The sequence below is a fragment of the Marmota monax genome, unplaced genomic scaffold, assembly GCF_021218885.2.
Source record: "Marmota monax isolate L192 unplaced genomic scaffold, Marmota_monax_Labrador192_F-V1.1 WCK01_AAM20220418_F8-fsc00007, whole genome shotgun sequence".
Lineage (NCBI taxonomy): Eukaryota > Metazoa > Chordata > Mammalia > Rodentia > Sciuridae > Marmota > Marmota monax.
The window spans coordinates 4,042,558-4,070,188 of record NW_026692781.1 but is presented as its reverse complement, the minus strand read 5'-3'; the positions used below and the strand labels follow the sequence as shown (position 1 = coordinate 4,070,188).

Sequence of the window (27,631 nt, the reverse complement as noted above, 5' to 3'; positions counted from 1 at the left end):
CAAAATAACAAAAAAACAATGGTGACTAGAGTTGCGTTGTTTCATATTATTGCGTATCTCTTGCTTAATATGTGAGAGTTGGATTGTCACAACTGCATATACATTCAATTTGTTGCCAGATGTCATTTTGGTTGAAGCACTTTACAGAAAACTAGTACCACACAGATACATGATTAGAAAAAGGAGAAGTATCTTAATACCTTTTGTTGTTATTGTTATTGTGCCGGGGATTCAACCAAGGGCCTTGTGCATGTGAGGCAAGCAGTCTACCAATTGAGCTATATTCTCAGCCCTTAATACCTCTTTTGAATAGTCATGAATATTCTTCTATGATGCTGTACCAAAATTTGACAAGTCAGATATTCTCAAAGGTGAGTTTAGTGTGGAATCTAGAACCCTATCAATACACTTTACATTCTATTCCACTAAAATCCATTGGTCTGTCATGTGCTTCAAGGTACTTTTTGCTCACATGTGATTTTTATCACATTGTGCACTAGTCATTTGGAAAATAATGGTTAACTGAGTTCATGATGTATTTTGTTATACAATATTTTTTAAAAATCACATTTGCTAATAAAACTACGAATCTCAACAGAAACATTCAAGTATTGAGATGCTCTCAAGCTCTCCCTGGTAGATACAAGTTTTCCAAACATAAAATTTTTGCCTGAAAGTTTAAGATTTCTCTTGAAGAAATAGCTTGTCATTTACTTTACTCAAATAACTAGATGAAATCACTTCGCACATATTCATGAAAATGCCTGCAATGACACAAGCTGGAATAGCGTAGTTTGTTGGCCATTCTTTCAAGTAAGAATGGAATCCTATAAAAAACAGGGAGCCTGTTCAGCTCACAATGCAAAGAAATAAGCTCATGAGGACTTTCCCAAGATGCCACTGTGCACTGTGATGCCATCACAAGTCCTTTGTGCCCACTTCCCATTCCATCACATGGTCACATTTTAAACAGAGATTTAATACAACTAACACTTCTGAATCCTCCATCAAGAACATTCTCAAGTGAAACTGATGTTCTTTTCTTCCTGCAAGTGTGCTGGCGAGGATGTGGCGAAAAGGGTACTCTTGTACATTGTTGGTGGGACTGCAAACTGGTGCGGCCAATTTGGAAAGCAGTATGGAGATTTCTTGGAAAGCTGGAAATGGAAACACCATTTGACCCAGCTATTGCCCTACTCGGACTATTCCCTGAAGACCTTAAAAGAGCGTACTACAGGGATACTGCCACATCAATGTTCACAGCAGCACAATTCACAATTGCTAGACTGTGGAACCAACCCAGATGCCCTTCAATAGATGAATGGATAAAAAAAATGTGGCATTTATACACCATGGAGCATTACGCAGCACTAAAAAATGACAAAATCATGGAATTTGCAGGGAAATGGATGGCACTAGAGCAGATTATGCTTAGTGAAGCTAGCCAATCCCTAAAAACCAAATACCAAATGTCTTCTCTGATATAATGAGAGCAACTAAGAACAGAGCAGGGAGGAAGAGCAGGAAGAAAAGATTAACATTAAACAGAGACATGAGGTGGGAGGCAAAGGGAGAGAAAAGGGAAATTGCATGGTAATGGAGGGAGACCCTTATTGTTACACAAAATTACATATAAGAGGTTGTTAGGGGAATGGGAAAAAAAAACAAGGAGAGAAATGAATTACAGTAGATGGGGTAGAGAGAGAAGATGGGAGGGGAGGGGAGGGGGGATAGTTGAGGATAGGAAAGGTAGCAGAATACAACAGTTACTAATAGGGCATTATGTAAAAATGTGGATGTGTAACCGATGTGATTCTGCAATCTGTATTTGGGGTAAAATTGGGAGTTCATAACCAACTTGAATCTAATGCATGAAATATGATATGTCAAGAGCTTTGTAATGTTTTGAACAACTAATAATAAAAAAAGAAGAAGAACACAAAGACTTCTTGTGCAACTCGGTGCCACCAGCAGTCTCTCTCACTGCTACCTTCACACACTCACTGCAGATTTTCTCTCAGTGAGCAAGGGGAATGCCATCTCATGCTATAATGAAAATGCTATAATTGGTGACCTCCTGAAAAGGTCTCGATGATCTTCAAGGACTCAGAGGCCACACCTTGAGAAATGCTAATTTGAACAAATTAATTTCCAGATATGATTCTAGGAAACGATAATTAGCCATATTATTCATAATAGCTGCACCAGTCAGGATAAACTGGGTTAGGAGGGAATACCAAAGTCTTCAGAATCTTAGTTGTTTAAAATGACTGACTTACTATGTGTTATCAAGGGTTGGTGAAATGAAGAGAGGGTCTGCTTATTCAAGTCACCCAGGGACCCAGGACAATGAAGCAGCCTCTATGTCAAACTTAGTCACTGTACTGGAGAGAAAGTGAAACCCCTAGAGGGTACCACACCAGCAATTAAATATTCTACCCAGAAGTGACGTAAATCAGCTGTGTTCACAGACTGCTAGTCAGATGGTTCCATTCAATCACAAAAAGGGGTGTGTTACAATCCTAGATGTGCTAGAGGATGCAGAGCTGGCCACACCTGGTGGCTGCACAAATAACATGCACTGAGCACTCCCACAAGGTAGGTTATATTATATGAACTTCATTTTTTTGGATAAGCAAACTGAAACTTCACTTTTTTGATTAGCACATAGAGGTAAAGAAACTCATTCAAGGTCACACCAAATTAGGAGTGATACTGAGCTGAGCAGATAGGTGGATTCCAGAGTTCATGACTTTTTTATTTTTTGGTTCTAGGTATGGAACCCAAGGGTGCTTTACCACTAAGTGACAAGCCCAGCCCCTTAGAGTCTCACTAAGTTTACCAGGCTGGGCTTGAACTTACCATCCTTCTGCCTCAACCTCCCAAGTTGCTGGGATTACAGGCACGCGCCACCACACCTGGCCAGAGTCTATGATTTTAACCTCTAAACCATACTACCCATGATATTGTCTTCCCTAGCCTGGGACAAAATAAGAAAAATAAAACTTTAAATGATTACAATTTAAAGCATTGTCCCTTATAAAATATCCTTCCTTCTTTTCTTTTGTTAAATATGTCCTTTCCTTTATGAATTAGTGGTGAGAAAGGGTAGATGCTTTTAACCATTTCCTTACTAAGTAAAGGACTGGCAACCTCAAGTTAGTTCTTCATAAAATTATGTTAATTTTAATAGGTTGAAAATGAAAAAGAAAATCTGTGAGCACTAGTTTTAGGTTTGATTGTTTTACTATAGGCTTTTGCTCTCAAATTTTGATCATTAATTGCCAGGTACCTCTCTAAGTTCTATTTGTCAAGCATTGTACTAGATAGCTTTATGTACATTATTTCATTTAAATCTACACCAGCTTGCATCCTTGTAAGAATATTAAAGAATGCATTTTCCTTTACCCTAAAGATCTGGGCCATGGCCAGGCTCCAAAAGGCAGCTGAAGCATTCACAGTGGTAGGCACTGGCAATTGTCTATCAAAAGTAATCAGAGAGTAGACACAAATCTGTAAATAAGTTTCTTGCTAAACTTAATCATCATACCTCTCTGTCAGGAATCTTTGGCATGATGGCGGTGTTTTTCTCAGGTTAAAGACCAAGAAAGCAACAAGCTGACTTTGCCAACCAGGCCCTGGAACACTGCTAAGGATGCTTTCCTGAACATGAGCAGGACCCACTGGCCCAGGGCCCAGGCCTTGGAGCCAGAGAGCAGCTTCGTTAAAGGGGACACAAGGTTTAGACATAAGCAAGCTGTTCTGAGCCCAACACAAGAATGCGTATTAGCTTTCCTCAGAAAATTTATAGGTGCAGGAGAAATGCTCATTGTGAGCAGATGTTACAGCACAGAATTTTAACAACAATAAAAGTTTCGAAAAAAGATCTTTCAAATATCATTGAACACCAAGAATATATTGTATTAGGAAGATATCTTTTTTTTTTAATAAAAGAAAGAAAGGGTAGAAGAAAGGAATGGGGGAAGAAGAAAAATGGAAAATTTTCTTTAAAAAGTTTACATATTTTGGTAGCATACCATATTTAATCATAAGCCTGGAAAGATTAATATATTCAGCCTCACTGACCAAATAAGTACCAGCTTTGGTAAAGAGCAAGAGGCAGTGCGCTCTGTCAACAATGGTATGAAAGGTTCTTCCTTTATTTTTAACCCCCAGATTCTTTGTGGAAACATTTTTTTTTTTTCAATGGTGGAAAAAGGAGAAGAGTTGGTGAATAGGAAAGCAATTTCATAAAGATTCATGAAACCATTCAGTCAAAAATCTTGATTTCTAAACCTCATTTATATACTGATTCAAGAGTCTGAAGCATGCATCTGGATCCAGTGTTTATAAATCCTGATCTCTATTTGAATATAACCATTCAAGCTTACTGCTTAGTAGGGGAGCCTAAGAAGCATTTTGATAACTCTTCTTTTAACAGTCTCATGAATAGCCTTCAGAAGTTAGTTTCCATAACATATTGCCAAGGAGTATCTTCAAACATCCCTATTTCATGATTAAGAAACAGGCTGTTTTTAGGAGGTGCAGTTAATAGTTCCAACATAGAAGATGGAGAGTGTATCTGGCAGACAGAACACACCATAATACGTCACTGATGTCTGGAACAGCAGGTTCTCCAGGTGGGAGTGTAATGAGGACAGGGTGACCAAGGACCCATGGGGTCAGTCAGCAAGATATGACCGGAAACACAAGAACCACAGTGCTCTAATGCCAGATGGCAATATGGTAAAGGTCTTTCTTATCAAAACCTGTGCCAACTAATAAGCACATCTGATAGTGACCTCATTTCCATTTTGTGCAAGAAGTAAGAATAAGCCAACTGTACCAGGAACATACAAAAATACTCTGACCAACAGAAGAAGAGAAGGGTGCTAGACAGCTAAAACAAGCTACTAGAGCAGACTTAGGGAAAAAAAATGCGTGTATATGGTGTGTGTGTGTGTGTGTGTGTTTATATATACACATGTATATATACATAAACATACATATATATACACATATACATATATATACACACACACACATTGTTTCAATATATACATAAAATTTGTAAACACTGACAACACACAGGCCTAGAATCAGTTCTTCAAACCTCACTGTAAAATTATCTTTTTTATAGGTGTTCTCTATACTTGTGCTAAATATGTGAAAAATCACACAAAATGATACACTTCAACCATTAAAAGTAATCCTCCCATGGAAATTATTGAGATAATGGTCATTTGGCTTAAAGTAATGGAGCTTCCCTGAGTTCTGCTGGCTCACAGTTTTTGGAAGACAAGAACAGCTACTCTTGCTTTAATCAATCTCTTTGATTTTGTGTAGCATCCCTAATTCTCACCAAGCAAAGGGGAATCAACAAAATGGTAATGAGTTATAAAAGTCTTACTACCTCTAACATGAAGAGCCTGGCAGGGCAAGGCAAGAACTGTATATGTGTCTAATCTAAGAGTGAATTCTAGGGCTTTGGTAAACTTGGATTCCAATTCATTCCCACATTACATGGTCTTGAGAAACTTACATAAACTCACCATGTATCTATTTTCTACCAGGCACATAGAAAATAGTTGGTGCTTGCCTTGCATGCACAAGGCCCTGGGTTCAATCCCCAACACCACACACACAAATAAATAAATAAAAGAAAATAGGACTCTACGAGTTTCAACTGAATAATGTTTTTATGGTTTTACCCATAAAACAGAGGAGATTTAGCTGGCATATCATCACTGAAGGACGTTTAAATGTTTCCAGAAACTGGCCCAGAGTGTTTGGTGCAAAGAATATAGGGACCACAAATTGTAGGTGTCAATGAATCTTCTACCATGCCAAAGCTCATCTTGAAAGGGACCATCTACTTTTTCTGAGAGTCAGATACCTATACCATACTAAGGCCTTGCAGCCATAAAAGTCAGGAAAGGTAGCTTTTTGTCAGCCAAGAAAGCTACTGCAGCTCAACTGTAGAAGAGCTTACCTGGGGAAAGGAGACTCAGGCTCTAGACCATAGACTCCTAAGTGCTTTTCAGCTGCCACTCATATACTATTTTGCAATTTAGCAGATTACTGGGCTAACCAAAATGATACATTACAGTATTATGCTCCATCATAATATACAATGCTGTTTGCAAAGGAACTGATCCATTTATTCCTGGACTTATTAATCCTATCATTTGCAGGTACTTTGATAGTCACAAGCAATACAAAGATAAGCATATCCTGCTTCCTATAGGCTGAATGTTTGTGTTCTCCCAGAGTCATACGTTGAAATCTTAATTCCTAAAATAATAATATTTGGAGGTGGGGTCTTTTGGGAGGAGCCCTTATGGACGAATTAGTGGCTTCAAAGAACATCTCAAATATGTCAAAATACATTCTATTGCTATATATAACTAAAAAGAACAAAAATAAATAAATAAATAAAATTAATAGAAAAAAAAGAATGTTCCCAAAATTTGTTTTGACCCTTTACCATTTAAGGGCATAGTGAGAAGGTGCCATCTATGAGAAAGTGAAACTCTCGACAGATAATGAATCTGTTGGTGCCTTGATCTTGGACTTCTTACCTTCTAGAACTATGAAAAATAGATTTCTACTGTTTATATCAGAAATTTGTTTTTCTTTTGTAGTGCTGGGTGTCAAACCCAGAGCCTCGTGCTGGCTAGGCAAGTGTTGTAACAATGAATTACATCCCCAGCTGATTTCTGTTGCTTGTCAACTGTATAGCCTATGTATTTTGTTATAGCAGCTCAAATGAACTAAGACATTGCTCTTTACCCTCCAGGTCTACTGAAAAGAGAGAGGCAGGTCACCATACTGTCAAAATATAACACCATAAGTGTAGGATACTCTTATCAACTAAATAAAAAAGGTAATCAAAAATCTTGAAACAGAATAAGGTATCAAAAAAAAAGTCTAATTTTGGTTATATCTTGTTAGTGACAAAGAGGAAATAGGGTATACTCTAGCCATAGACAGAGTCTTATAAAAAACAAACAAACAAACAAACAAATAAATAAAAGAAAATAGGAGTCTATGAGTTTCAACTGAATAACGGTTTAACCCACAAAACAGAGGAGATGCACAAAGAAATTTAATATATTTGAACAACAGCAGCAACAAAAACAAGGATGCACAGGAAAAACTTAATGTGCCTAAACAATGGTGTGAAGATATTTGTAGCTAAATCCTATGTGTATGGAGACATGGATGATAAGTGGGAGAGGTAGATTTGAGTCATACTGTTTATAATCTTGAATATTACCCCAAGTAGTTTGGGCTTTGTCTTGAAGGTTTAAGAAATATAACTCTGAGGCAGCAGGCAGATAAGATTGACAATTTTAGAACAAGAAGGCTATTATAATAGACTCTGTAAATGCAGAGAGGGCTCAAACTAAGTGTGTCAGTGATATTAAGGGAGTAGGAATAGAGGAGAACAAAGAAAACCTTCCCAGTTTCCATGACTGTCGGTTAGAAGGGCTACTTGGAGAGAGATTGTGTTTGCACTTGGGAACATTTTGCATGTAAGGTTCAGTTTCCTGATTCATAAAATGAAGATAAATAAAAAATAACCAAACTGGAATCGGAGTTGTTGCAAGGATTAAGTAATATAATAAACAAAAAGAACATAATATTATTCTTTGTGAGCAGAGATGAGGAAGTGTGGACCCAAAGAAAATCTGATTAGAAGAGAAACATTTGGGAATTTCTGGCACATGGGTTATTGTTGGACATGATGGAAAATATAAGCTCAATAATCCTACAATTTGGGTCTAGAACCAAATTGGGGCATTAAAATGAAGGCAAGAAAACTATGAAGGTCTGATCCAAGTGTGGGAATCTTGAGAAAACAGCTTTATGAAAAAAATAAACAGCAAACAGCCCAAAGCACGAATTCTGCCCAGAAGCTGGTAGGATGGGAGTTGGAGTGAGTGGATTTAACAGTCAGGTGGCCATGGGTACTCTCAGCACAGGAGACTCTAGTGGAGAGAGGGTGAAACACCACCATTGTTCATTTAGGAATGTTGCATTTTTAGGCATATTTTGATAACCCTTTTACTAGAGTATTAATTCTGCAGGGCTGGAAACACTGAAACTTTACTGTTTTCCAGGAGTCAAAAGGAATTTTCTTCTCATTTAAATCGGAAAACAGAGGGACTTGGGGATAAGACTGAGAGAAAATTACTGCCATCAGGATTCAATTGCTATATTTTTTCATAGGTAAGAGAACACTGCGTTTTTGGGGGGAAGAGAGAAGGGGCAATAGGAACGAAATACAAAACAGCACAAACAAACACAGAAGCATTTTTGTAATAATGCAGAGAGTACTGCTAACCTAGCACTGCCAGGAGAACAAAGGTGAATGCTTTTGAGACTCTACAGCCACCTGCCAAGGGCTATTCAAGATGCACGTCTACAAGTACTTTACAACATAACCACTCTTACCTTCCTTTTGATATCAGTGAACTGGGAAAACATTAAAGACCAATAAAATGACAGCTCCAGGATGTAATAGTAGTGAAGGTCAGTTGTGAGTGGCTGAGGATGAAAGAAAAAAGGAAAAGATTAATAGTTAATAAGGAACCCAATCTGTATGCCAAACATCTCAAACTCAGTGCTGAAAAGTAACAGGGTTCTATGCCTTATGAATGCAATTCCTGCTTATTCTCTTTGTGATAATGGAGCTTTTAAGGGTCCCTCTAATCCACAGTTCCCTGGCATTATTTTCATTTCATCTTAAAGCCCAAAAGCATTAATTAGCATGAATATTTGATATCAAATTCATTATTCAGTTTAATAATAGCATTTATGGTTCTTCCACATGAGTAACTGAAAATTCCTTAGGCAATCTGAAAAAAAAAATTCTAATGTATATGCAACAAACAAACAAAAAACCCTATGACTGCTATCAGAGTACAAAGTACAGGGACCTCGAATAGTACAGAGGATAGAAACTGGATTATTATGTGGGTCACCGAGCCATAGTTTCGAGTTCTGCATGAATCAGGAAGCTTTCTTGTTACTAGGAAATGTTCAGTACATTTAAAATATCAAAGAGAATGATTCAAAAATATTTATTAAATATCAGAGGAATAGGAAGACTGCCAAGCGATACCAGACTAGGAAACCAGCCAGGAAACCTGAGATAGAAGCCCAGCTCCACAGCATTGTAGGTATAAAACTGGGCCTTATTTACTTGTAAAATGTGGAGCAAGGGGTGATCTCTTATCTAATTGCCTCCGAGGTTCAGGAATCAGGGGGAGGGCTCAGAAAGACAATGAAGTCTAAATCCCTAACATGATTTTCAAAAACATGTTGGTGAGCTGTTTTGAGTTGTTTTAATAGAGTTGTAATGAAATGTTTCCCATTATCAGAATGAATGAAAAACCTCTGATTATCATCAGGCAAACATGTCCATACCCTGCATACAAAGTAATACTATACACAGTCAGTGCAATTAAAGTTATGTGTTCCGTACCCTGATGATATATAACAAGTTGACTATCACAAGAAAATGTCACTCATTTAATCAGTATCACTATGAATGGGCATCAAGAAAAGCGACTATCCCTCTCAAATTTTTGCAATAGAGTAGATGACAGAATAGGACACTTTCTAATCAGCAATCTTTAACTCTAAAGGACAGTGAATGAGCATTACTATGGACCAAATGTTTGTCTCTCTAAAATTCATGGGAAAGCCTAATTTTTCACTGAAGCCTGATAACCAATGTGATGGAATCTGGAGGTAGACCTTTGGGAGGTAATTAGGTCATGAGAATGGTGCCCTTATGTATATGAGCACTTCTTACAATATTCTGTTATGGCTGCCTCAACTGATAAGACAAGCATCAAGGTTTTCTTCAGCTCAGCATCACCCTTGAGAGAAATTATTTATCACTGAACTATCCTTTTATAAACTGAAGGCATTAGCAATGAAGGATGGGTATTCAGGGCAGATGTTGGTAGCAATGCAGCCAAGAAAATAGGGCCCTGGAATTTGACCTTAGAGTCAAGGTCAAATTTCAGTTTTAATGAGATTCCCTTAACTCAGCACCATTACCTGGAAAAATGCCCCAGAAGGGTCATAAGGACAAGTTAGTTCACCTCCAGAAACTTCAGAAATAGAACATCACATTATAATTACCATTTCCATGGGTTGCTCTGCAACTGGCAAAGCTCACTCACATGTTAACTTTTTGATTCTTATGAAAGTTCTAAAGGATTGTATAGTTGGCAGAAAATAGCTTAATTAATTAACTGAGATTAAAAGGCCAAACCCAAGTCTCATAGCTAGTGAGTCTCCATGACCATTGCAGAGGGGCTTCTCATGCCCAACCTGTGTTCCTTATTACAAGCAATACAAGGGCCAGTTGAATGCAAATTTATGTTATTTTAATCTTAAAATGTACACATATATAAAATTATTACATACAAAAAATACACATGCTTATACAAAAGGAGCATTGTGTACTTAATAAAACTGAAGTAGACCACTACTATTTCATCTAAATATATGTTTAATTACTTATGTAGTATGTATGCTAAAGATATAACAAATGTGCATCATGAGCATGCTCAATTTTTGAAAGTGCTCTGAAGGATTGACATTGACTCTGACCTGCAATCTACCATATATGTTTACAGAGACACAATTACATACACAGCCCTGTATTTGCATACATGGTAATTTTATGCTGCTTAATTTTTTACCATACACACAAAAAGCCTTTTAAAATTCATATATGGCATTTATCAAAGATTATCACTGTTCCCACAAGAGATCATGAATCTGCCCTTGATTTTGGGAGCTTTATACTGAATTATCCAGTGTTAAGAAATGATGACTTATCAGAAGACACTCTTGACCTGAATTTGCACCTATGGAATCTTTCCTTTCATATTAATGATGTTTCCTATTCTTAAACATAGTTGTATCAACCAGACCCTCAGACTTTTATGCTGAATCTATAGTCTGTCCATTAAATAAATTGCAGCTACATTTTGGACCATAATCTTAGCAACTCATTTTCCCAGAAATGAGCTATTTGTCAGTTTCAGCCATCAATGTGAAAATTATTTTGGACTATAGTATAGTTAAGAAGAAGAGAAGGTATTACATTTCACACAGCATTTGTCTCAATGTCCTTCATGTTACAGAATTTATCTCATAAACACAGTGCATTACAGTAGCTGCCATGCCAACATTCCAGTTCAGGATTTTAGGAGCCTTTAACATCCTTTTATAAGTGGAAATTTAGATATATATGGCTTGTGCTGCTCAGTGTACCTTTACAAGATACAAAGAAAACCTCAAATGACAATGTTCAAGGTAGATAGCAAAGCAGCCGTTCGGCCCTAGAGTAACAATTGTGTCAAATAAGTGATTGGCTCTAACACTGTTGTAGTCACTATCAGATGTCCCTGGAATGCTCTGCTCTCCCTAACTATGTCATGTTGCTTATTTACATTCTTTTCTAATCTGAATAAACTACTTGAAAGAGATGGAAGTGCAAATTGGAGTTCCATTTCAATGTGTTCTTAGCTTTAAACTTGCTCAAGGAGCATCCAATACCAGGCCTTAGCCCATGCTGTGAATCTGTGTGTAATAGAGAAGATGTGGAGCATGCTGGGCCACATTAACCCTAAGCATACCCCAAAGCCCAAATGCCTCTAAAGAGATAACTACAAAAGAACCCCAAACTCAGAAAATCAAAGTTGCTTAATGTATCTCTTTGTCACCAAAATACCTAGCTGCATTTGCTTTTCTTATATAGCATATTCCCAAATGAACTAGAATTTTCTAGAAAAGTCCCAGCTTTGATGGTCAAATATTAACTGATCTGGGGTTGCAAAAACACACACTGATATCACTGAATTCACATATAGATACAAAGGTGTTTTGGTGGGCAGGGATTTAAAGTGTTCCTGGCATATAATTTAATCTCACTTTCAGTGATGTTTTCTTGAGTTGCAGGAATAATCAATCCATGTGTAATGGTACAAGTCCATTTTTCTGCACTGAAGGAAATGACACTTGATTTGTATATTCAGAAGCTGCTTCTAAGCTACAAAGTGAACTGAACTCAGTGTGCCTCTTCTAGCTCTCCTGCTTAAGGTGAAGGCAGGCCTTAGACTTCAGACTTCCCTCAATAATGAGAAGCCCATTGGCTGCTACAAACAGGAATTGTCCACCCAGTGAACTGACTGCATCCTATTTAGCAAATATAAACTTCCAAGTTTACTCCATCTGCTAAAGAAACTGGGCTTTGATTCTGAACTTCATTAAGAACACAAAAACTATTGTCCACACTAAGTCATGTCTAGCATCAATCATTAGGGGCGGGGCTAAAACACAAGTGGCTGCCCAGCCATGCTTGAAACCATGAAACTGATGTGAAGAAGTTAGGGAAGGAAGACAGAAAGACCTGCTTACCTGATAGGGATAGTTGTACCAGCAGTGCCTTGTATTCCACAGCCAGGGGGTCTGAAAAAAAAGGACAAAGAAATATGCTTTACATGTTTTAGAACATTGATAAGAGATGTTTATGAGGGCTCTTGGGATTTCAATAATTTACTGGCATGAGAACTGTTACTTGTTAAAACAAGTAGGTAAAGGAGATTAAAGCAACTAGTAACCCACCATACCTTCTTTGTGATTCATCTTCTAAACTCAACTGGTAGTATTTCAGGTCATATCTGGCATGACATTTTGCCTCATGCTTTTTTATATTTTGCTGGTTACTTAGACATATCCCTGCAATGTAACCAGTCTCAACAGCAGAGCCTCCAGAGCCTCACCAGGACCAGTGGTAAATCACCCATCTCACTTATCAAAGAATACAAGTTTAATACGTTGTTGTATTTTTAAAGTTGTATAGATAATACACACTGAGGAAAACACAAAAGATAAAGAAAAGGGCAAAAAAAATTAAATAATTCAAATTCTCATCACCATTACCATCTTGAAGTATTACCTAGTTTTGATCTTTTTTTCTCTATGTAACATAAGCATAAATATAAATATAGATTTATTTTCAAATATATATATGTATGTGTTTGAAGAATGAGCAAAGCTCACCAGAATCTATTTTAAAGTATAATACAAATATTAGTTATTGCTTTTTTCTCTGATAATGTTATTTATCTCCACAATTAATTGAAAGCCTCTAAGGAAAATGATGCACTAGGCACATGTTTATCCCCCAGCATCAATGCTCAAGTTGACAGATCAGCATTCATGTTCTGAATGCTGATGAGAAGGAACACAGAATTAAATGCAAGACCTAAAATAAACCTAACAGTATTTCTGAATGTATCAGTCCCATATCCAGGGACTGGGTGTGCTTGCCCCCTAAAGATACAGCAGGAATCTCTTCCACTATGTCCATGCCTTCTAGTCACAGGCAAGAAAGCAGAGATCTCAGAAAAATCTATAATTCAGAGAGCTCCCTCTCCTCTGCAAGCTTCTTGGCTGTTGGTTTTCTCTTAAAATCCCAGCTTCTCCCTGAGCATATCAGATGTGCATCACTTAGACCTGCATGGGTTGCAGGCATGCTATCTGACTGCCTGCACAAGCAGTGGACAGGTGTCTATGTCTCACTGGGTTCCTGCCACCTGAAGCAAGGGCAAAAGCCTGGACACTGTGAATTTGAGGGCCTACCAGGGCCTCAGGTCATCTGGAAAGCTGTTTGCCAAATATTTGAATAATAAGTTATTTCACATATAATACATGTTCACATATACCCTTCTCTCTGACAGTGCTAGATATTTGAACTTCTAATTAAAAAATACAGGCACAAAGGATCTCATGTTATGCCCCCCAAGCATTGTGAGATAGAGGAACAAATTATCTTTTCCAATTTACAGATGAGAAAATAAGAGTTCATGAGAAGGTGATTCTTCTTATCTGTTATATGGAATCAGCATCCCTAGTCTAAATAAAAATTCAAAATCTAGAATGTTCCAAAACCAAAATTTAAATATTATTTTAAATCTGAAATCTGAAATACTTATGGTCCCAGCTTTTTCGATTCAGGACATTAAACATTTAGTTTAACACTAGTGTATGAATCTATAGCATATAATGTTACACATTATATATAACTGCTTTAATTTGAATTAATACTATGAAGTTATCACTTATCAATTTCTTTCATCAATTTTTCCATTGATAAAATTTTTCTACATTTAAAGTTTTTTTCAGAATCATTTCCACATTCATTTGATGTCAAAATCTATATAGTCCATAATGCAAATGAAAGGATAACAATGTAATTAAGAACATAAAAAGCTAAAATATTCAGACACTATCAAAAAACAATGATGACTAAAAACACACTGAAATCCTCAATTTAAAAGGGCAGGTCTAAGGCTCAAATCTTTATCACGTTAGATTAGGCCCTCACTTCCCTAACAAGAATCCTACAACACAAGAAATAAAATCAAGAATTAATAAACTGGATGGATTCAATCTAAAAAGCTTCTTCTTGGGCTGGGGATGTGGCTCAAGCAGTAGCGCGCTCGCCTGGCATGCGTGCGGCCCGGGTTCGCTCCTCAGCACCACATGCAAACAAAGATGTTGTGTCCGCTGAAAACTAAAAAATAAATATTAATTTAAAAAAAATAAAAAGCTTCTTCTTGCAAAAGAAACAATGAGGTGAGAAAAGAGCCTACATTTTTGGAGCAAATTTTTGCCACATGCATGTCAGAGCACTAATTTCCAGGATATATAAAGAACTCAAAAAACTGAATACACACACACACACACAAAAAAACACCCCAAAAACAAAACAAAACAACAACAACAAACAACAACAACAACAACCAACAACCCAATCAATAAATGGGCTAAGGATCTGAACAGACATTTCTCAGAAAAATATGTAAAATTGATCAACAAATATATAAAAAAGGTTCAAGATCTCTAGTAATTAGAGAAATGAAATCAAAACTACTCTAAGATTTCATCTCGCTCCTGTCAGAATGGCAATCATTAAGAATACACACAACAATTAGTGTTGGCGAGGATGTGGGGGGAAAAGGTACACTCATACATTGCTGGTGGGACTGCAAATTGGTACAACCACTCTGGAAAGCAGTATGGAGATTCCTTAGACAACTTGGAATGGAATCACCATTTGACCCAGTTATCCCACTCCTTGGTCTATACCCAAAGGACTTAAAGTCAGCATACTATAATAATGCAGCCATATCAATGTTTATATCAGCTCAATTCACAATAGCTAAACTGTGGAAGCAACCTAGATGCCCTTAAATAGATGAATGGATAAAGAAACTGTGGTGTATATACACAATAGAATATTACTCAGCATTAAAAGAGAAAAAAATTATGGCATTTGCAGGTAAATTGATGAAATTGTAGAATATCATGCTAAATGAAGTAAGCCAATCCCCCCAAACCAAAGGCCGAATGTTCTTTTTGATAAGTAGATGCTGATCTATAATGGGGGTGGGGCTAGGCATGGGAAAAATGGAGGAACTTTGATTGGGCAAAGGGGAGGGAGAGACGGGGAGGGAAGATGAGGACAGGAAGATGGTGGAATGAGATGGACATCATTACCCTAGGTACATGTATGACTGCACAAATGGTGCAATGCCAAATTGTATACAATTAGAGAAAGGAAAAGTTGTGCTGCAATTGTGTACAATGAATCAAAAGGCATTGTGCTGTCATATATACCTAATTAAAATAAATTAATTAATTTGAAAACCCTTTCATCAGGGCTTTAAAGCTACACAGTTAATGGAAGAAAAAAATACTTAAAACTTAAATGCAGTAAAACTTAAATGTCCATTATTAACCAAAGAGTTATTTATAGTTCTCCCAAACAAGAAATACAATCTCTATATTAGAAGTCCTTAAAAATCGTGGTTTTGGGGTGTGGCTCAGTGGTCCAGCAAATAAATAAATAAATAAATTGCATTAATGAGTTTCTGACACTGAAAGGAAATTCTCATATTATTATGTATGAGTATGACTACATTATAAGAAAAATGCATGAGGTGCAACAGTAAAGAAGACTACATAAAATTATTATCAAATCATTTTCTTTAGAAAATGTATAATTTTGTTTTGGCTATTTTTCTAAAGTGGAAGAGGTGCCTCTCAAAACCATATATTTTACCTTCTCTTAGAAATGGAAAATAAAAGGAAGCAATTGTTAAGGAAAAGTATTCCATTTTAAACTGCTTCTTGTCAGTAAGAATATTAAAGCCATTAAATAATACATAATAACGTATAATATAAATATTTTATTCAACCAAAAAAAGGGCAGTTCTGTCTGCATAAAAAAGTACATGACAAGAAAAAATGTTTAACATTGCTAGAAATCAAGGAAATGCAAATCAAAAACTACATTGAATTTTCATCTCTCTCCAGCCAGAATGGGGGTATGGAGGCAGGAACGAATAAAAAACACAAATAACAATAATGCTGGTGAGGATGTGGAAAAAAAGGTACACTCATACACTGTTGGTGGAACCATGAATTAGTACAACCACTCTGGAAAGCAGTATGGAGATTCCTCAAAAGATGACCAGCTATCTCACTCCTTGGTATTTATCTAAAAGAACTAAAATCAGCATAATATTGTGAGACAGTCACATCAATGTTTGTATCAATGTAATTTACAATATCAAGTTACAGAACCAGCCCAGTGCCTGCTGACAAAATAAATAAAGAAAATATGGTACTTTCTTTTTTTAAACCCAATGTAGTTGTATTGAATCATAAAGAAGAACCAAATTATGGTGTTTGCTGGTAAATGGATGCAACTGGATAATATCAGGCTAAGTGAAATAAGCCACACTCAGAAAGTCAAGGGTTAAATTTTTTTCCCTCTGGAAGCCAGAGCAAAGTAAGGGGAGAAAGAGTGGGGGACAGATCCCACAAAAAGAGAGGGAGATCAGTAGAGCAGAGGAAGGGGATTGATGGGGAGAGAGGAGAGAAAGGAAAAGGTAGGAACTACAAATTGACAAAATTATGTACATATAAGAATATACCACCATGAACTTCACTTTTATGAACATCTATAAAGCACCAGTTTTAAAAATAACAATAAATAAGTAGAAGAAAGACGAGCATAGTAGAGGAAAGGGAACAGTGGGAGAGAGAAGGGAGGGAAGGAAAGAAGCACTAGGGATTGAAGTGGAACAAATTCTATTCCATGTGTGTTTGTTATATCAAAATGAGCCACACTAATATGTATAACTATAATGCACTAATAAAAACATGTTTAAAAACTACGTGGCAATTCAAGCACCTTTTACAGAAACAGATTGCCTTTTTTTTTCGCATGGCATTACAATGCCAGGGAATGTTACAAAGGCTGAAAAATCTAAGAACTCAATGATTCTCAAATTTTGTTTTCCAGTAGCTTATGAGATACATTTCCCTCTGCACACTCTGCACATCTGCACATACAATAAGTAATGTTGTAAAGTACTTTACAGATTTAGGGCAATTTATACATATCATCTCATTTCTCACAACTTGTGACCGTTCAAGATCACAAGTTACATAGCACACAAGATACACAGGACAGTTTGGTCAATTCCATTTTACCTTTCCCCCCTTTTCCAGTACCTTCTCCCTCCCCCGTCAATGCCCTTCTGCTTCACTGATCTCTCTGCTATTTTCATAGGACCCCCATTTTATTTTATTTTTGTGTGTGTAAGTATGTGTGTGTGTGTGTTTGTGTGTGTGTAATAATAATAGCCTGCATTCTAATATATACATCAAGGTAATATTATTGATTCTTTATAGGAAAACAATATCAGAGAGGTACATTAATAAATTGGAAGTTACCCACCTGGTAGATGGATAAGGTGGGATTTAAATGCAGACTAGCTACACTCTTGCACTAAGTGGGTAATGAAAGAAAAACATCATGTGCATTTGAAATATGCCTAATTTTTTAGGTAATTAGTTATTACTAAAAACATAGAGTGCTAGGCTTAGAAAGGATATTCAAATCTGGTTTAATCCACAGAACAATCTATATGTCCAGATATGGGTGAAGAGTTCTATGCTGTCAAACACTAACAAGACCTCTCAGACTTACCTCTTGCATTTTATTTATTTATTTATCTATTTATTTTTTAGTGGGTAGGGGGGTCAAGAGAAATTGCATCCAAAATTTTTCCCCATCTGGACTGAATGTGTTCCCCTCAAATTTATATGCTGAAGCCCTACCCTCCAACATAACCATATTTGAAGTTGGTGGGGCCTTTAAAAGGTAATAAAGGTTAAATAAGGTTGTAATGGTGGGCCCCTAAACTGAAGGGTTAGTGGCCTCATAGGAAGAGATTTTTCTCTGTCTCCATGCACATGCACAGGAAAAACCATGTGGAAACTGCAGTGAGAAGGCAGCTATCACATGCCACGAAGAGGCACCCTCTCTAGACCCTGATCCCTGCTGGAACTTGATGTGGAACTTCTAGTCTCCAGAATGGTGAATAATCAATTTCTGCTATTTAAGGCAGCTAGTCAGTGGTATTTTGCTATGGCAGCCTGAACTGACTAGCACAGCATTATAAGATGATTCCTTAAAATGGTACTTAGCAGCTATTAAACTATACATCAACTAATTTCAAATTAAGAAGACTATAAAACATCTGAATAGGACTAAGACAGGCGATATCATAGCGGATGAGAAATCACCTCTAAACCAATTTAAACCACAATGTACAATGGGATTTTTTCATTATATTATGTACATCTGCTCCTAGACACATCACTTGAGACACAGCTCAGTAGCAAGCTCATCTGTCAATAATGCTGAGCCCCAGGGGAGTCATCTGTGGCTCTTTTACCTTGAGCAAACCTAAAGCCAGCACCAGGATGGAGGCCAGAGTACTGTTGGAGGTCACCTTGGAGTTTTCACTTGTATTTAGACAATCCATACAAGTCTTGAGTGCTATTTATTCTATGATTGTTTTTAAGGGAAGAGTAGAGAAGTCTCTTTAAATGTCTGTAAATCTGCTCTTTTACCAGGTTTCCTTTTGTATCAGCTGCACTGCAGAGATTTCATTATGAACAGAACTCATAAAAATAGATCAGGTGTGATCATTTTATTTTGCCATCTGGAATAATTATGCCAGTGCATGCCTACAGAGAGAATAGATTTTGAAGCAAAGATGAGAGAAAAGGATATGCATCTAACCAGGCAAGTGTTAAATGGTTAAAAAGAAATATAAATGCACACACATACACATATATACATTCTCCCCCAACAAGAATCATCAGTAGGCACCTGCAGTTAAATGACTAGCTTCTATGAATTAATAACTATTTTTGATTTAACCAAAGAACATGAATAATAGAAAGTATTACAGGCATTTTGTTTCTTTATCAAAGACATGAAGGGTATGTGGGTCTTTACCCAAAGTCAGCATCTTAGAGGTAAAATTTCATTTTTCACTATTTCCATCAAAACCTCTTCCTGGCTTTCACAAAGGCCAAATGACACAACTAACAGTCAAGGAAAAGAGTCTAAGAGACATGCTATCCTCTACATAGTTTAAGTCCCAAGTACACGAATGCTTGGATTATATGTGAAAACACCAGAGAGGAAGCTTCCTTAATCACGTTAATATCTATGTTTATAATATGGAAACACTGCAGATCCTTTTAGAAAACTATTTTACTAAAACTACTTGAAAACACCTGATTGAGTTATATTTAAAACTTTAGACCTTGTACTTGTATTTGGGATTTATTATAAGATACAGATATGAAAAAATAATACTTCTGTATCTGTAATAAATTATCCAGGAAATGTCACTGTTTGTCCACCTTGAGCCTAGCGTATAAGCTTCATATGATAGTTGGAAATCACTGAAACATTGGCAATCCTTTTAGGAAACTTTTGGCTTTGTTAATTTAAATGAATATACACCAAATCAATTTGGGAAGATAATCTGTAGTTTTAATTTAATACACATTTTAAAATAATGCAGGATACAAAGATATATTTCATGTTTTGTGAATTTAAAATATATACAAAGAAATTATGTTTGTCTCTCAGCCCAAAGATGTTGCTATTCAGTGCTGAACAGCCTGGGACACTCCTCAGAATGCAAGAGGTGCCCTATTATGTCTTTCTTTCCTGGGTAGGAGACATGTGACTATAAATCTACAAAGCAGAGTGGTAACCTCTCCCTGAAGGCCTGTGGCATCTGCATTAGCTTTGAAAGCTCTTGTGATGTACAAATGCAATTTGGACTTGACCTTATGGCATCATATAAAGATAGCAGCCTTTCGTATTGATTAGGCTTTAAAAATAATGCTGATCCTCTAGACCTGGTCTAGCATGTGCCTTCAGCACATTCCACAATCAATTTAGAAAGTAACCTCCTGATCTGCCAAGCACAGAGAAGCAGAAGGAGATCCTTGGAGATGGGCCCTGAAGTCACAGGACTCGGTGAGGGTTTTATCAGAGAAATGAAGAGCAGCAGAGTGTGAGTGCCATTTCTAGGCCTTCTTAAACCTTTTGGCCAATTGTCCTCAACTTTTTCTGCCTCTGCTCATCTGAAGGGCTCCACACATACCAAAGAGTCCCAGAGGCACACTGGCTGTATTCCTCAAGAGTCTGACCAACATGGAGTTTGAAAAAAGCCATTTTTCCCATCGATTCTGTTGTAGACTCCTCTGTGCCCATTGAGAATCAGTGCAAGGCCAGATCAAGTAATCAACTCCATGTTTAGAGGAGAAAGTAAGGACAAGAAAATGAGATGAAGGTAAATGAAAAACATGAAAGAAAGTGAGATGGAAAGCTACAGTGGTAAATGTCAGCAGGAGGGAGACAGATGTGCAGGCCGATGTAGAACTGGAAAGGACGCTGATGGGAGTGTCTATGAAGCATCATAAAACCAGTCAAAAGACAATTTAGAGAAACAATTTATAAAGCATATGACAAAAAGATTAATAACAATAATACACAAAGATCATGAAGTTGATTGAAGTGAGAAAAATGGGGAGAAGATACAAACAGGCAACATGTTTAAAAATACATGTGGCCAATATGTCTTAATACGTGAAATTACAGATTAAAACTAGACAAAAATGTTTAACTACACTATCTGCCAAATAACAAAGGTTAATATCCAAAGGTCATAAGGAAACCAATACTCTGCAAGTATAAACAGTCTTTCTAATTTGGTAACATGGTATCATGAGATTTTAAAATGTACCTGTCCTTGACCCAGCCTGTCCTAAGAAATTAATTAGACCTATGTGTAAAGGTATTTGTACATGAATACCCATTATAGTTCTTTATCTAATAATGAAAAACTGAAATAAATCTACTTGCCCAATACCATGGGATTCCCATTTTCTTAGTTTGGGATTCTCCAGAAGTAGATCTTGAGATGAAAACTTGGATGCAGACTGTTTTTGAGAAAATGAGATAAATGAGGGAGAAAATCTAATATAGTTTGCAGAAGTGAGCTGGTTACTGATGCAGGCAACTGCATCTGAACCCCTTTGGAAAGCCCTAATCTGATATAAATACTGTGTGTGTGTGTGTGTGTGTGTGTGTGTTATGATTCATTGTTTAGGGAATAATAACAAGAAAAAGGGTCTATATATGTTTGCAACAGATATGATTTTTTTCAAATATTTTTGATCTATGATTGTTGAATCCTTGAATTTTGAAACCATGGATTTAGAGGGTTGACTGTATTTAGACAGACAGACAGACAGAGACACACACACACACAAAATGCATGACGGTAAAATTCATCAAAGTTTACTTACAGATTTTCCCTGACTAATGATTATCTCAGGTGATTTTTGTTTTTTAATATATTTGATTGTCTGTATTAAGTTACACAAATTATTGTATCTATACTTTTTCTGACAAGCCATGTGATGCAGCCCTCCTCCCTCCACCTTCTCAGCCAAAAGCTAGAGTCAAATCTATTGAGTAGGGAAGACTCTTTGTTGAGGTAGCAACATAAAAGGCTTAATTAGATAATCCTTACCGTGGAAGAGAACAAGGGTTGGCCTTTGAGACAATTCTGCCTAAGCAACCTTAGTATTCACAGACCATCATTTTTTTTTTTAATGAATTTACCTTGAGAAAAGGTCTATCTACTTAAAAGTCACCATTTCAAGGATATTTTAAAGAAATTATGTAAGAGTGGAAAAACATTTCTCTCTCTCAAAAGTATTGAGCACTTTATGAAATCTGACCTGCTTTTTAAAATGTCAACTTGTTACCATGCCTGCGTACCTGAAAACCTGTAAGTAATAGATGATATTACATGAATACAAACATGTTAAGTAGAATCAGTACTAGATTTCCCAAAATTACTTCCTAGAAGAAACTGCCAATAATCCTGTCTAGAAATGGCCACATTTGGCCTTGAGAGTCACAGATTTTACATGAGTGGATGTGTTGAAAGGAAACATTGCATCATGCTATCATTATTTGAGAATGCTGCAGGAAAATAAGAAATTCAGACCCTTGCAAAGCAGCTGAACACCTACAATCTTAAATTACATGAATAGAGAATACCATTTTTATGAAGGGCAGGGGAATCTAGAAAAATATGAGTTCCTTACTTTCCCAATTCCTACAATAACTGAGGGCACACATGACAGGAAGGAGAGACCTGGAGAAGACACAGGAGCTCCACTCTCCTTTGTCTTTTTAACACTGAACTAACTGAATGACACTGGGCAAGTCATCTGGCAGCTCATGTGTGGAGTAAAGGGTTGGACCAAATAATTTCTAGGATCTCTTTCAGACCTTTATTTCACCTCTCTCCTTACTACTTCATTTTTTAATTTTTCTCAAAACAAGTCTTACTTTGCGATGCTCTGACCATGGTACTGATCCTGACCTGTGAGTGGAAACCTAACATCTGGGAAAATTTCTGTTCTCTTCTTTTATAGGGACCCCATTTCAATACTGCAACTTAAGACTCTTTCAATCGCTGTCAAAATTAAGTCACTTTTAAACATAATGAGAGCATTATTAGTAATCAGGACGATTAAAAACTTATTTTACCCAATTTTGTGATGTTGGAGAAAAACTCATAAAGTGAGTAACTGTTTCCCAATATGTCCTCTGTGAGGCTTGAGTTTTATATTATGTTTGGTATTAAAGATTAAAACTTTCAAAATTAAACTGCAATGAAAGTTTGATGATGATATATTTTTTCTTTTTTTTTTTTTTTGATGATGATATTTTAATTCAGGAAAATAATTACCTCCCCTTTCCTTACAGCCATTTTTATACGTTAAAATTCAGCAGGGATTCACAATTTTGTACATCATTACTCAATACTTATTAATAAGACAACTGATCAAACCATACCCTTTAAATGAGTGGCACATCCTTTTATCTTATTTATCTTCTAATTAGGATGGAGAAATTACCCTTTAAGTTGGTGAGTTAATTACAAAGAAAGAATTGATCTGCAGGCAGTTAAGTTTTGATCATCAGTTTCTGATTTTAATCAAGCCTGTCTTCCTGTTTTCCCAGCTTCTGATCTTCCAAAAATGTGAAATAATTTTTTTGGGGGAGGACGGGGGAGCTGCAAGATATGAGCTGAACAGATAAATACAACTGAAGTACATCATGAAGGCTGAACCAGCAATATAGGGAGGTTTGCCGAACGTAAGAGAAAACTTCCCTCTTGATGAATAAAAAGGGATCTTAAAATCAATGAGATAGAAAGCCTAGGTGATTAATGAAACTAGCATGACACTAAAATGTAATCTCAAATTACTGCTCCATTTCCCTGGAAATAAAAACCAGCCCACCAGCCATGGTGTATCACTGATGGATTTCTATTTATGCAGGTAGAATATACAAATAGAACCAGGTCTCTCTTTTATCTTCCATTGTACTTTTGGAAGGCTTTGTTTTGCTTTACCCCTACCTAGTGAATTTTGAGTTAACTGATGCCTACAGTGTTAACCTGTCAATATTCACTTTCTTGTTGTTTCTAGGCTCACACTCTCTTTCATGGGGTTGCATTTATTACTTGTCAAATACCTGGTTCTTCAGGCACATATAATTACTGAACTTCCCTGTGCAAACAAGTAAAAACCAAGGTTATCATTATCCTAGAAATCTGTAATGCTGAAAGAGTCCATGACGGTAAACCAAGCTGGATCCTCAGCCACCAGGCTAAAGAATACAAAAGAAATCATGACCTCGGACGACACTGAAAGGCCATGATTCAGTGCAGACACGAGGTAACCTTTAAATGGGAAACAGCCATGAGACAAGGACATTTTACTTGCTCTGATGTAAACAACTAGTAAATGAACTGAAAAGACAGAGTCTTCTGTTATCATTGGGAAGTATTATCTAGAAAATTCACATCAAGCTAATGTGTAATTACCATTTAATAGATGCATCATTGAGTAAAATCATGACGCTATATTGGGTCTTCAATTAGAGTTTATAAAATGCTAATTGAAGGGGTTTTGACACCATAACAATATTTGCAACTGTATAGAGATAACTCAGTTTGGAATGCTTTAATGTTATTAAAAACCTTGTTTTTTACTTGTCACTAATGCAATAAGCATGTTTTATAATGTAAACGGAGCGAGAACTCATCAATTTAGCTCCCAATTCTAGATCATACATCCTGAAAGAATTGTCCTGGGTTTTTATAACCTTTGGTTATAAACAAAAATAACATACATCTTTCACCTAATGAATAATGACAGGTTTGTATTATGTATAGATATTGTTCCAGTGAACAATATTTAATTCAAGATAGAAATGAATCCCAAACTGCTTTATAATGGGACTCACTGTAATTTTGTCCCTGAAAAAATGAAGAGGACACCCAAGGAGAGGAAAATTACAGTTAGTTTAACCAGAAAGGAATGAAAAACTGTCTAAATATAGGGAAAATTAGCAGCTGTAGCAAGCTCCAATAGAAATAAAATGGAAATGGAAGTCAGGTGCACCGTGGATTTTCTTAGTTTAAGATTTTATTCATTTAAATGATAATATTTTAACAAATAGTATAAAAATACTAGGGCTGAATATTAAGACAATTAAGTTGCGAATGCATTCTCATTTATCCATTCAATAAAATTCACGTATCTAGCATTGGCTCTGTACCAGCCAGTGTCCCAGGTGCTAGAGATGTACAGAGAACAAAACAAACAAAGCCACTGCCCTGAGAGGAGACTGTGCATTCAGTGCAGAGACGGTCAACAAACAAAAGAAACAAGCAAAACTACACAGTATGTTTTGTAGGATGAAAACTGAGGAGAGCACGTGCTGCAGAAAAAGGGATGAGGAGATGTCCAGGGTGTGCAGAGGAGGTGGGGTTGAAAGAGTACCCAAAGAAGGGTTCATCATGAATGGTGACTGCTGAGTAAAAACCTGAAGGAAATCATCCAGTCATTGTAACTTTCACTTTTCTATACTGATATTATTTTCTAATTTCTATCTTTATTTATATGTATATCAAGTAAGCCATCCATACAGAGGGGGAGAAGGCATCGAAAGGGGCAGAGAGGAGGGAAATTTAGTTTTTAATAGGCAAAAACTTCTCTGCCGCTTCCTCCACCGATAAGTTTGCACTCCATTCTTGATTATTAAGTTGTATTCTCAGGTGTGGGCCTTGCTATTTCCATTTACTGTTCCTGCAAAAAGCATTTAGATTGGGGTAACATGGTGTCGGTGGCAGGGGTGTGGTGGGGGGACTGGAATTCAGATATTTCACAAGACTGGCATTTTCTGGCAAGTAGGAGAATGAAAGAAAAAAAAAAAACCCTACAGATGAAATGTCTGTTTTTCTGTAAAAATCCTTTAACTGCTTCTTCCCTTGACATCTTGTCAGCTTAAAAAAAAATACTGCGATTTTCCTGTTTCAATTCTCTGCTCAAGAAAATGGCCATGATGATTATAAGAGGTTTTATGAGGCTGAGTATGTAAAGAGGCAAAATGTTAAGAGTGTAGAAAAACAGTGTAGAAATGGAAGTCATTGATTTTACCACTTAAATGACCCCAATCACAACACACTGTGACAACAGAACACAACAAAGCAAATACCAGAGAAGTGAATCCAATTGAGAAATCACAGGATTCGTAGATGTGTTTTTACACAGTTTAAGTATGTTTTAAGTATGGGGAATATTTAACTCTTCAATATGTTTAACCAGCATGGCCAATCCTTCTGGCCTCTGAGGAAAATCTGTTCTTAGTATGCTATACAAATTCTTCTGATGCAATCATATCATTTGGTTCAGAGTTTATGTTTCAGAATAACCCAGGAGGACGTGGCTTTACACAGTGGCTGCTATTGCTAGGAAACATAGTCAGATGCTGTAAATTCATGAGGGTGATGATCTCAACTAAGGTTGCATATCAGAATTGCTTTTATTTATTTATTTTGTTAACTCCCAAATTCCTGGGGTGGACTGCAGACCTATGAAATAGGACTTCTGGAGGGTCAGTGCTCAGTTACATATCTACATGTCTGTTTACACCAGCTTCCCTGGTGACTCTGATCGGCAGCAGATAAGCTCAGATGCCCTTGCTACACTGAGGCAAGCTGCTGAGGCCTGCAAAACATAGTGTATCAGGTGAGGAATTCTATGAAGAGAAGTTTGTCACCACCTAATTTAGCTGCTCAGCATGTCCCTATCCTTCTGTGAACAGTGCTCAAGGTCTAAATATCTGACACCTCATGGGACTTGACAAGTAGGGAAGGAAAAAGTGAAACCTGGAAGGTGATTTTACTATTCATTTTAATAAAGATGCTTTCTAGAATGGCAGCCACACAGCCTAAGTTTCTGAGATAGGAGACACACAGCGGGCAAATAATAATAGGCTTCTTTCACCCTGTATAAAGAGAGTAATTTTACCTATCGTGAGCAAAGTCGTCTGTTCTTGTCCTTGTCCTTGCCTATACCAGCATCATTCTCCCCCTTCTTCCTTAGGGACTGAACTCGACTTTAAGCAGAGCATGTTATCTCAAGTTAAAAACAAGATGTCTCAGCCTTCTGCAGATAGGCAAGGCCTTGTGACTTGGCTCTCATTTATGAAGTGGAAATGATGTGCGGGACAACCAAAAAGTCATAGTTTCAGATGACTGGGCACGAGAACAGGTTTTTACCTGTCTACCTTTCATTCTTCTTGGGAACTGTTTCACTGATGTGCTGGTCAGAGCCCCAGCAACTGCCTTGTACCAGGAAATAATTTGGAAGGTAATCTCGTATAGTTGGGAAGAAAGATATAAAATCCCTGTATCCTTACTGAGATAATGAAGCCACCACATCAGGCTTCTGATTTATTCCACATAAGAAATAATTTTTCTTGGGCCGGATTTGTGGCTCAGTGGTTAGAGTACTTGCCTAGCATGCATGAGGAACTTGGTTAGAGTGTCATCACCACATGAAAATAAACAAATAAAATAAAGGCATTGTGTCCATTTACAACTAAAAATAAAATAAAATAATTATTTTTCTTTCTTGTTTTAGGCACTATGAATGATTGATAGATTGCCGTGTACTTCAAACCTAATCCTAATTAATATAATGAAAGCAGACACCTAGAGATGGGTAAGGTCAGGAAGACATTTCAATGGGGTGCAATGTCCATCTTGTA

General features: G+C 36.8%; 1 protein-coding gene across 2 annotated transcripts in view; it reads right to left on the bottom strand.

The window, feature by feature from the left end:
- The window catches only part of Cers6 (ceramide synthase 6), a 298,174-nt gene that overhangs the window by 75,318 nt on the left and 195,225 nt on the right, over positions 1 to 27,631 (bottom strand). For both annotated transcript variants that reach the window (XM_058580155.1, XM_046447442.2), the window contains exons 5-6: positions 12,451 to 12,501; positions 8,461 to 8,553 (exon numbers count right to left, since the gene is read on the bottom strand). In XM_058580155.1, the coding sequence (XP_058436138.1) occupies positions 8,461 to 8,553; positions 12,451 to 12,501 (144 nt within the window). The remainder of the gene's footprint in view (positions 1 to 8,460; positions 8,554 to 12,450; positions 12,502 to 27,631) is intronic.